The sequence below is a fragment of the Poecilia reticulata genome, chromosome 2, assembly GCF_904066995.2.
Source record: "Poecilia reticulata chromosome 2, P_reticulata-male-v2, whole genome shotgun sequence".
NCBI classification, from domain to species: domain Eukaryota; kingdom Metazoa; phylum Chordata; class Actinopteri; order Cyprinodontiformes; family Poeciliidae; genus Poecilia; species Poecilia reticulata.
The window spans coordinates 23,930,858-23,943,107 of NC_088831.1; the positions used below are offsets into that span (position 1 = coordinate 23,930,858).

General features: G+C 35.5%; 1 protein-coding gene and 1 long non-coding RNA gene across 6 annotated transcripts in view; one reads left to right on the forward strand and one right to left on the reverse strand.

The window, feature by feature from the left end:
• nalcn (sodium leak channel, non-selective) overlaps positions 1–12,250 on the forward strand; it is a 79,793-nt gene that overhangs the window by 1,530 nt on the left and 66,013 nt on the right. Inside the window, exons 2-11 of one of the 5 annotated variants that reach the window (XM_081601083.1) lie at positions 2,982–3,093; positions 3,318–3,379; positions 5,370–5,510; positions 5,624–5,806; positions 7,598–7,681; positions 7,805–7,944; positions 8,047–8,175; positions 9,255–9,406; positions 10,435–10,577; positions 10,854–10,958. In XM_081601083.1, coding sequence (XP_081457209.1) covers positions 3,338–3,379; positions 5,370–5,510; positions 5,624–5,806; positions 7,598–7,681; positions 7,805–7,944; positions 8,047–8,175; positions 9,255–9,406; positions 10,435–10,577; positions 10,854–10,958 — 1,119 coding nt within the window. In that variant the 5' untranslated portion in view covers positions 2,982–3,093; positions 3,318–3,337. The other 4 variants (XM_081601085.1, XM_081601091.1, XM_081601096.1 and 1 more) reach the window with 4 other exon arrangements.
• LOC108167274 (uncharacterized) lies at positions 2,496–3,035 on the reverse strand. Its single transcript, XR_001777634.2, has 2 exons — positions 2,928–3,035; positions 2,496–2,680 (listed from the first exon to the last, which is right to left on the reverse strand). It is a non-coding gene; the product is annotated as an uncharacterized LOC108167274 (long non-coding RNA).

Genomic DNA, 12,250 nt, shown 5'->3' on the forward strand with positions numbered 1-12,250 from the left:
TTACGTTAGTAATATAGAAACCTCTGCCTGCTGTATTTCCTGCACATTATAGCAATGTAAAAATATGATCACAGCTAAACCTTCAGAGTAATTTTGCTAACACACTGAGGTGGCCTATATTAGTGCTGCTCCATATTAGGATGTCATGCGATTTGCGTGATTAATGTTTAATAGTCTTATGACGGTATCAGTGGAAATAAATCCTCATTTTCTTCACTTTCTCATCTGTCGCATGCTTCCAACACTCACTGTGCGATTAAGCATCTTCAACACTGCCCTCAATGTCATTTGCGGATGTCTTCTGGATTGAGACTCTATTAGGCAGGATATTATTTCCATGCAAAGTGCATATTAATCACACTTGGAATATATTAACAAAAATTTGTGATATTTCCAAACGTCCCCGTATTATTCATATTTCACATTTTGATGTTGCATAAATAACAAAGATGTTTCGCTGACCTGCTGTATATGTTCACTTTTTGTCATTTATACTGTGTGGAGCTTTTTTTTCCTTTTTTTCCTGCTCTGTTTCATATTTTATTAAGAAGATACCTTTAAAGGCCAATGTATCATGTGCATATGTCACATAAAGCAACAACATTATAATTTACATTAGTATCGTAAAAGTTATAATGCAAAACAAAAACAAAACATTCATTCAACATTTTTAAATGTATCCATGAGTTTACTTGATGACCACTAGGGGATGTTTGGATGGATTCAAGATTCCACCACAATTCTGATCAACATATTAATGAATTACTATTACTATTAATGAATGAAATACACTTAACTTTCGAGTGTAGACTGGACCTTTTGGATATAAACTTACTAAACCATGAAACAATCATAGTTATTCTGTTAACAGGTGACACTAGGTATGGGCTGCTATGAGAGTATAATAATTTGATGAGTGTAGAAAAAAACTATCAAGGTAATTACAATATGTTTTAAAACTACATGTTCAGCATGACCTAATTCTTTGTATTTATATCAAGTAAAGATCAATTATTCTTTTATTGGCTTAAGTAATATATAATTGATACAAATCAAACTATTTACATGTTTTGATATTTATATGTATACAAAGTCAGTGTTATTGTCAACTTGCTATATATATATGTATACACTGCTAAAAAATAAAGGGAACACTTTAACATTTAAATGAGCACTGAAGTGTTCCCTTTATTTTTTTTGAGCAGTATATATATATATATATATATATATATATATATATACACTGCTAAAAAATAAAGGGAACACTTTAACATTTAAATGAGCACTGAAGTGTTCCCTTTATTTTTTTTGAGCAGTATATATATATATATATATATATATATATATATATATATATATAAATTGAACTTTCACTTCCCACTGATCCTTGGCGCAACATGTAATGTAATCTGAAAACTAAATAAAATGCTAAAAAACAATAGATAATAATAATAATAATAATAATAATAATAATAGGTAATAGTTATTGTCTATAACTTAAACATTTTCACTATAATGTAGGTATAGTGAGGCTTATTTTGAGATCAATGACAACAACAGGAGTGGTGAATACTCAGCCTTTCAAATTCTGCCTTGGCATGACATCGCTGGAAAAGTTGTTTAAGAAACATCAAAGAAACAGAGTACACTTACAATCTTTTCTTTGGCCTCATGAACAAAACTTCGACAAAGAAAGTTTTATTTTTTTATTTATTTTTAAATGCTTACAGTTACAGTTATTGTGTTCAGAGATCACATCTTTCTCAGTGAAGAACACGTCCTCTCGCCAAATGGGAAAGTAATTGCAGTCTTTGCCACCTATACTCCCACATAATAGCACTTAGACCCTGCAATTTTGTTTTCACTCTCCGTCACATCTCTATCTGCATATGTTAAGTGTTGCAATTACACTGGAAAATTGCTTCCAACTACATGGGGTTTATTGGGTGGACAGTTTCTTTTATTGCTAAGAACATGTGAGGGAATGAGAGGGGTACAGTTGCACTGTTCTGCTTGTACTGCTGGTGTAATTTTGTGTTTTTTGTTTGAAAAATATTGATTTTTTAAAAAAGTTTTTCTTGTTACTTGATTTAAATTCTTTTAGTACAGAGTCATAGTAACCTCAGCAGTAAAGCAATGCACACTTTAAGGCTGGGGATATTAGTAAAAATTTCTGACTTAAAAGGCAATCCAAACAAGCTGCTATTGTTAATGCAATTATTTTTTTATGTTAGTAGTTCCTTAGTGTTGGTGGAGGTTCAACTGAATGGTTTAGTCCAAATCCATGTGTTCAAATGGCCAGTCGAGGTCTACAGAAATCAAATCGAGAATTTGTGACAGGACTTGAAAGTTGATGCCAGAACATTTCTTACCGTCTGATGATTTGTGTTGCAGCGAGCACCGGTTCTACAAAGGATTGATTTAGAAGACTGTGAATAAATGGATGCAAAACTTTTCAGTTTTAGATGTGTGTAAAAAAAACAAAAAACAACCACCACAAACACCACATTTAGTTTTTCTGACATTCACAATATGCATTAGTTTGCATTGGTTTATTACATAACAGAATCAAGGTTCATGAACATTCTTGCAAGGCACAAAGACAGTGGTTTTCAACCTGCGACTCTGCCATTCTCCAGTCGCCCTTTGGTCCTTCCAAAGTTGCTCTCAACACGTTTGCCTAAAAATAAGAAAGCGTCAATTGATGTTTTAACTATATAGGTATAATAACAAATGCAGGTTTTAGCAGTTTTTCAGTTTTGTCATTGACTATTCTCATTGAATTTCCACTATAGAATGACACCACTGAAAGTACTGGTGTTTTTTAATTCTGTTGTTATTCTCGTTAGTTAGGACATTTTTTACTTTTTTTACAGTTACATGTCTTTGGGGAATACATATCAACACATGTGTAAATGTTTTCTTACTTTTTTTCCTTTCCTGCTCTTGTGACTGCTACCGATCACCAATGGTTGCCACAGGACCACCAACCCATTGGGACGTTCTCCTTTCCGCATCTGTAATCTCTCTGTCTGGTTGGTTCCTCCACCCCTCTGTGACCTGGGGATGAATGCACCAATGAGGAGCCTCACAGTGAGTCCGCTGGTCCTCCTTCACCCCATCCTCCTCCACAACACCTCAGTCAGTCAGTCAGTCACTCACTCACTCACTCACTTACTCACAGAGTGTGTCGCATATATGCCTCGATGTCAGACGTGGTGGGCATTCCTGTCTCTATGAGCGTACTGTAGATGTGGGTAGTGTACTGTACACCATATAAGCCATGATGTTGACTAACTGTTGTGTGTTATTTACAGGGTATGCCTGATCGCATGTTATGTGCAGTGCTGGAGCAATTTCAGCTTTACTTTTCCCTTTGGTATGTGCGCTTTGTCTCCATTCACAGTGTCATTTCTTCTTGTGTTCTTATGTTGAAACGTACAGTTTTCTTTTTTCTGCATACACACATTCACACACACACGCATACATGCAGATGTTGGCAAGCACAGGTAACAACCACGTCACACTCTTTACACCATGATCTGCTGCTGGTGCCTCTTCACTCGGTATGATGAAGATCTTGTGAGATCTTTTTAGGGATGGTAAGTTACTGGAGCTGTTCCAGTGTGAATACACTCGTTCTGTGTTCCATGCGTGCTACGTTGTGTATCACGGTGATCATTCAACAATGCAGCACATTTAGTTTTGAAGTATAAACCTATACTCTGGCATTTCAAGTCAGGGACATTTTCTTGATCTGACAGAAACCAAAGCTTGGTAATGCTTAGACATGTATTAAATGCATCCATATTCAGATGTAGTTCTGATCAAAAGTTTACATTCACTCATTGGGAGCAAAAATGTCATTAAAATTGGACTTTATTTTTCTAACCTGTTTGTTTGGTGTGAATTGGAGATAATTTGTAAGTTTGGACTTTATTTATCCAAACTATTTGTTCATTGCGAATTGATGACAGAAGAAAAACTTAAAAATATTGGACAAACACTTGAGTATTTGAATTTATTTCAGTTTATTTTAAATGCTAAATGTTGGTTTAGATATCTAAAAACATATTGTAGCAATCTGTAAGCTAATTAAGGGCAATAATGCCAATCATGATATTTTGTGCATTTTAAATATCACTACAAAAAAAGGTGATAACTTGCTAATAAAAATACAATACCATAATGTTTTGTCAATATTGTATATTGTATATTAATGAATATAACAATGACATCCAGCATACCTGTTAGTCTATTATTACATTATTGGCTGCAGTTATTCAGTTATTACATTTTCAACAATCTCTGGCTTTGGCATCAACTTACTCACTATCCAACAGCATATTAACATATTATAGTATTGGCAAAATGTTATGTTATTGACTCACAAACGTCATTACATTATTGGAAAGCTGCTACATTATTGGCTTTAGTACATTTTAAATGGTTAGAAGTATTAAGTCATTGCCATGTGGTGCATTATTACATTATTGGTTGCTACACAACCCGACCAGTGTTTAATGCTTAAATATCCCTTTGGAGGTTGCACCTCTACCACTGGCATTTAGTAGCTGCCAATAAGCTTCAAGTATGAGTATTGCTACATATTTGGCCAATCCAGTTCATTTACAGAGATTGCTTTTCTGCCATGAACCTAACTTTTATATGTAGTCTACAAATTTTCCCTAGAGTAGAAGGCAGGGCTTTCCATATTCTTAATGTTATCCTGCTTTTTCTGTACCAAACATAGTTTTAATGTATTTTTATTAGGCGTCACTGCCCTGTTGGACTACTGTACCTACTGCCCAGCATGGTTTTGATAGCATCTGTTTTGCTGCCATTTGTAATGGTGGACTGCCCAATGTCAACAGAATAAAGAAGGAGCACAATCTTTAAATCCCTCAACCTTTCTCTCAACTAGGTGGATGAATCTTGGACTTATCCAGGTGTTCCCTCAACACAGTGATCCCAAATATTGAGAATACAGCTAACTTCAGTTTATTGTTTAATCATTTCACCCTGGATAAAAACAAAACAAAAAACATTTGAGTTTATCATGAAAGACCAAAAGTGAGATGGCATTCATTGTCCTTAAGTGCATGTAACTGTCTGACCAGAACTTTAGCCTCACATAAAAGTCAATTTACCACCAACTTCCCATATTTTTTAACCTCCAGGTAAATATGGCCAACAATGACTGTACTGCATTACATATGCAAGAAGTGTATAAATTCAGGATGAAATCTAGGCTGTTAAGAGTTATAACTATAGTTCTGCCACTGCCCTGACTTGGATGTAGCCAGAGTGCTCTCCACTTCCTCATTTAGCTTTGGTCATTGTCCTGTTCGCCTCCCTCTCCCTGTCAGATCCACTCTCTGTATAGCACAGCTAGTCCCAGCATGCTGAAGAGGAAACAGAGTTCCCGGGTCGAGGCCCAGCCCATGACCGACTTTGGGCCAGATGAGACCCTTGCGGACAGTGCTGACATCTTCTGGATCAACAAACCAGTGAGTCCACCTGTATAAGAGGCCTAGTTGACCAGTTAATACTTCACAGTAAGAAAAAAAAAAACAGTCACACTTTGTTTTGTTTTTTTCCCTTTTCGGTTCTGTTCCTACAGTGGGTCCATTCCTTGCTTCGAGCTTGTGCCATCATCAGTGTCATCTCTGTCTGTATGAACACTCCTAAGACCTTTGAGCATTACCCTCCGCTGCAGTATGTGACATTTACCCTGGACACGCTGCTCATGTTCCTCTACACTGCCGAGATGATAGCCAAGATGCATATAAGAGGAATCATCAAGGTAGTTTCACTAAGACTGTTCATAACTTTAATGATAGTACCAACAGGCACAAAACCACAAAGTAAATATTAATACAACAAGAAAATAACACATATTTTCTGTTATGTAAAGCTTGACACCTTGATTCCCCATACCTTAATCCAGTGGCTGGATGTTTGGCACAGCTGGTTACAGACTTTTATTTCTATTGTTACACTGTGTCGGCGATTTAAACACAGGTAGAAATGAAAGAGAACATATACTGAATGAGCCAATCAGCTTTGCCTTTAGAGATGAAAATGATCTGGGATATTTTTCTTTGCTATTAATGTGCTATTTGGCATCTTATTCTTATTTTGTTAGGTTAGTCTGTGACCCTAACTTGCTCTTACTGTGTGTTTGTAGATGGTTGTCTTCAAAATTTCTCTGAGGAAAATTTTGTAGGGAAGACATAAAAAAAAGATGATCCTGAGGCCCCTCTAAACCACATGAGAATGTGGGTGAAAGGTTAAATGTTATTTACATATTGTGCAAGTTCACAAAGAAATTCTGTGTTCTCCATATTTTGCAACCTTTTGTAGAAGTCATTAGCTTTTTTCCTGAGCCAGATTTCCAAAACAAATACAGGAAATACACTGAGACCAAAACACATCGTTAAAAAAAGTGAACATAATAATTTTACAAACTGTTTAGACAATTTATTTGGGTGTATGAAAATGCAGTGCAAGATGAATTCTACTGTACATCGTGTGAAATCTCATGTTTATTTGCAGCAGGTTTGTTCCTTCTACTTTAACAAAAATAAGCTAACCAGTGATCATTTAGTGTCATAAAAATTTAGGAAAATCGAACTTGCACATCAATGATTGCTAACAGTAAAAAAACCCCAACAACTCACAATTAGAGGCCTGCCTTAGCATGGGAAAAACACCTTTGTTTCTGGTTCTTTTCATGTTACTTTTTCTGTTTAACACTGACGCATCTTCTGAGGGTTGTTATTCATTTAAATAACATTAAACTTGTGCTAAGTTTTTATATTTCATAAATGATGATTCAAAAATTATGGGAGCTTTTAGTAATATCTGTAAATGTAAAAAAAGGTTCATGTTTAATTATCTTATTTTCTATTGAACTATTGAACTTAATGGCACCTGAAACTTTTTCTGTCTTCTATCGCGTTATTGAAAGTGCTGGAGTGTATATATATATATATATATATATATATATATATATATATATATATATATATATATATAAATAAAATCCACATTGCGTAGGAATGTAATAGCATGGTTTTGCCCTTGTCAGTGCATGTAATCAAACATGGTACTTATCTGTAGAGTGTTCAGCACACACCCTTCCATTTGCAGCCTTTCTTCCTGAGAAAGAGTGACTCCCTAAGAGCTTCTTACACAGTCTCTCTCTGTAAGTGGTAATTAAGGATGGCCGTTTCAACTGGCCCCTTGGCATTTCAGCTTCTTTGCACTATAGGGCCTTTGAATTTTTTGTCTTATCGCATTGAAAACAGGCTGATGGAACGCTGTGGTCAATCTGTCAAAGTGGGCACTGTCATTTCGAATTTCTTTTTTGCATTTCTTTGCAATGTAACCTTCTAAATAAAAAAAAAAGAATAAATAAACGTATTTGATAAAACGTACTCATTAAAACATCATGCAATGCTAATCTTGCATAAGTAGTGGTCTGAAATATCCCCACATGATTTTTATTTGTTAGCTTGCTGTCAAATATATAAAATTATTAAATCCATTTAATATTTCTTATCTTTCAAGTCTTTTCTGTGACTCTTTTTAGGGTGACAACTCCTATGTGAAAGATCGCTGGTGTATGTTTGATGGCTTCATGGTGTTTTTCATCTGGGTCTCCTTGGTGCTTCAAGTGAGTTGCATTATTTATTGTTTTTAAAAGTAACAAATAAAATTGCTTCTTTGTCTGCATATTGCATTTCTCACTTTAGGCCTATATTTATGTCACTAATATTTTTTTTTCTTATTTGTTAAGGTTTTTGAAATAGCAAAGCTTGTGGATCAGATGTCTCCATGGGGAATGTTGAGAATACCCCGCGCGCTAATAATGATCCGTGCCTTTAGGATCTACTTCCGCTTTGAGCTCCCCCGTTCCCGGATCACCAACATTCTGAAGTAAAACGCTACTTTGAGGATTTTTAAAAAAATATGTTGACGCTTTATGGATATGTATCCTTGTAGTGATGCAAAATCTGCTTTCTCTGTTCTGTTTCCCAGGCGCTCGGGGGAACAGATCTGGAGTGTCTCGATCTTCCTCCTGTTTTTTCTCCTGCTCTATGGAATTTTGGGTGTTCAGATGTTTGGAACCTTTAATCGTCACTGTGTTACCAATGATACAAAAAAAGAGTAAGCGTCTTCTAAAAATAAAACACTTCTTTAATTTTAGATTTTATTCTCTGATGGAATAAATCTGAAAACTTAATGTTATTGCCCTTGGATTTGTGACATTATGTGAATCATTATATATACCGGTATATGCTAAAACAGCTGGTTGTCGTGATGTTTTCTTATAGAATTATTTTTTTATAATCGCATGTAATCTGTATAGAAAAAAATAAATTATCTAGACATAATTAATCTGTTATTGCAATAGCATATTCTCACACTGAAATCTGTAGAAAAATCCAACCTTTATTTTGTGCATATTTACTTAGCAAGCTATTTATATGAAGCCACATTAGCTTCCACGTCTCAGATTTGTATTTGTAAAAAAAACACTATCTATTTTTCCTTCCACATTACAATTACGCAGCAATGTATTAAGATAAGACGTATTTTATTGATCCCAAATTTGGGAAATGTATGTTTTTTGTGTATTTTTGCAATGTTCTTTATATGGTTGTGAATATGTTTTATAGTTTAGACTTATTATAGAGAAGAACATTGTTCACATGCTCTTCCCATGTGTTGAAATTTAATTTTTTTTGACATAAACAGGTGACCTTGAATAATTTCTAAAGATTTGTTTTTTATTTATTCAAATAATAAAAAAAAAAAAAAAATCATTGGCTTTCTGTTTTCACAGGTCATTTTGACCCTAATGCTGGGCTTCATTTACCTCCTGTTTGTCGTCACGAAAAATGACTAGGTTTCCTAAGACATGTTGATCTATTTCAGGCCTGCATAATTAGCTTTTATCAGGATTCATCATTGTGGCTCTGATTGCCCTTTGTGACAGTGCATTAAATTATCCCTTCTGATCCTGTAACCCCTAATAAACAATTTGGATGAGTGTCTGGGCAGGCAATTTGAGGGAATTAGTTTTCATTAGTCAAAGCAAGCAGATTCTGGAAACTCCTTCACCTCAAAGAAAGTTATACCTATAAAAAAGGATTTGAGTCGCACTAAATTCAGTTTTTCTTTTGGAATTATTAGGTACTTTATATAAGGTGTGATTTTCTTTTTTTTTTTACCCTTTTGTATAGCAAAGTGACGTGGAACAGCTTTGCCATCCCCGATACTCACTGCTCCCCTGATGGAGAGGGCTACCAGTGCCCTCTTGGTTTCAAATGTGTGGATCTAGAAGATTATGGCCTCACCAGACAGGAGCTTGGTTACAGTGGATTCAATGAACTAGGTATATGTTGTTGTTATCAATGTATGACATTAAATCAGATTGAACTCTTCTGGTTTTTGATCAGTTACAATTATTGAAACCATTTATATTTACTATGTAATTATTAAGTAATATTTTTTTCTAGACTTTCTTTCAGATTCTGAAGTTTATTTACTTTTTCTTAGTATTTGGTAGAATTTCTTTTTTAAATGGTGTAAAATTGGTCAACAGTTTTTCTGCCTTCCAGAGCTGGGTTGACTGAGCCACAGTTGTATGCCTTGCTCAAACAAACCTTTCGGATTTGCTTCTGAATCTTATATTAAAACTTGAAATATAGAGTTTCTTTGTCCTTATTCAATTTTGGATTCCTGTCTGTTTGAGTGAAATGTTTTTGCTGAAGCTTCAATTACCTGGATGATCTGGATCTGGATTTCGTTTTTGCTTCACAGCTGTATTTCCACATGACATTTTTTTTAAATGCACCAGTTCCATATGCAGCGAAACTCCCAAACAATGTGATACTGGCACCAATATGCACACCACAGGACATGTTTTTTTAAAATGAAGATCTTTGCCCCTGATAAACAGCAATAATCTGGCTTGTTTTTTTTTTTGAGGGGAGGAGTAACTGCTCTTCTCTGATTGGCTCCTCCTGTTAGTTTTAGCTAATATCCCCACAATGTCTTCTGCTTTTGTTTTGGGTTTGATTCACGTAATTTGCATCAAAACATGCTATTTTGTGGATAACAGAACTGGCCTCCTTCCTGTGATCACTGCTGGACAGACCTATGCTGTTTCTTGTCCATAGTTTAATCAGATCTGCGGATTTTAAAAGTAGCAATAACCTGCAGATCTGTTCTCAGGACTGTCTCCAAGTGTTAGACCAATAGTGCCCAACTCATGTTCATCATCATTTTATGTTTTCTTCTGTCTTGTCATACTCATTTCTGTTGATTGGCCTGTAAACTCAGATTCAACAAATTGAATCGAAGTATGAAAATCTTTGAAAGTATATTTGTATTTTTTTCTCCTTGTTCTGCATTTCCTAGGTACAAGTATCTTCACTGTGTATCAGGCTGCATCACAGGAGGGATGGGTGTTTCTCATGTACAGAGCCATCGACAGTTTCCCGCGCTGGCGCTCCTACTTCTACTTTATAACTCTCATTTTCTTCTTGGCTTGGCTTGTCAAGGTTAGAGCTTCTGTCTTTCTGCTGCTCTTCCCACAATAATTACAGAAGGCAGTTAAACATGAAAAAAGCTCAGGTTAATTGACATGACCCAGTATTTTACCTACTGAAGTAATGACTTCTCCTTGTTAGTAAAACGTTCTCGGGCTAATTAGTGAAGGACTGTCATCTAATATATAGTGAAAAGAGCTCATGCACAATTCATCTTTTTTTTTGATGGTTTACTTTTAATTGTCTGAGCATGTCTTGGGTTCACTCCCCATGTCCTTTCTACTCCAGAATGTGTTTATTGCTGTCATCATTGAGACGTTTGCAGAGATCAGAGTGCAATTTCAGCAGATGTGGGGGTCGAGGAGCAGCACCACGTCAACCGCTACCACACAGGTACGACCATCACACTCATAGGCACAAAGCGAGCGTCGCCCTCAAATTGTCATGATGACAGCTTGGGTATATTGCGCACCCTTGCCTTTCAATGTGAGCCCCACAAAGCTCCACAGCTAGGATAATCTGTCAACAGATGTTTGGATGAGACCAAAATGAAACTTTTTCACTTACATGCACAACGCTTACGTGTAGCGCAAAACCAGCACTCACACTAACAGTGGTGTGCTGGGAAGATGCTTTTCTTCTTCATGTAAAGTGAAGCTAGTCAGAGGTGATGGAGCCAAACCTACTAAACGCTGCAAAAGACTAGAGATTGGAGTAGATATTTATTTTGTAGCAGGACAACATGCATAGCATACAGCCGAGATGTAATGCGCTGGTTTACATCAAAGTGCTAATCCATGTGTTAGAATGGCCTAATCAACGTCAATCCATTCCAATTGAGAATTTGTGGCAGCATTTGTGCCTCTCGGATAGTCTCCATCCACTCTAAGCTTGACCTAATTTGCAAAAAAGAAAAAAAAAAAAAGAATGGGTAAGAATGTCTCAATATCAAATGCCAAATGTGAAATGTTTGTACAGAAGACTTACATTTGTGATTGCAGCAAAAAGAGTTCCTACAAAATCTGGGAAGCTGAATTTAAGTTGACACCACACTTTGTAAATTTGTATTTGTAAACATATTTGAAACCATGGGGCATTGTTTTTTTTCTCCTTCACAGTAGTGTCCCCCTTTGTGTTTTTTCATCTAACCAAATCGCATTAAAAACACATTGAAGTCTGTAGCTGTATCATAATGAAATCTGAAAAAGTTCACGGGGTAGCTGGCAAAGCAGAGGACTGTAGATATTTAAATGAGTGACAAAACATTCATGATAGCATCCAAAGTTAGTTTTTTTTCCCCCGACACATGTTGGTTCTTTACAAATATGCTTTTGAATAATGAACTAATTATCTATCTACTTGTAATGAAGCATTGTTTCATTTGATTTCTTGGGAAATTGAGAGTTGATCATGAAGTGTACATCATATATGGACCTTTTCAGCTATAAGACTTTCATTATAGCTTATGAGAGTCTAGAAGAATATTCACAAAATATTTCAGGTTGTGACTTCATTGAATCAATTACAAGCATGTATTGAGTCTGTGGCTGTGCTGTAAGTCAGTTTTGATTAGTATTTAGCATATTTCAAGATTTACAATTTTCATTTTTTTTTTTTGTCTTATATCAAGGAAATAATCCAGTACTGTATTAAAAGCCACCAAAAGCAGAAGAAAATCTGAAATA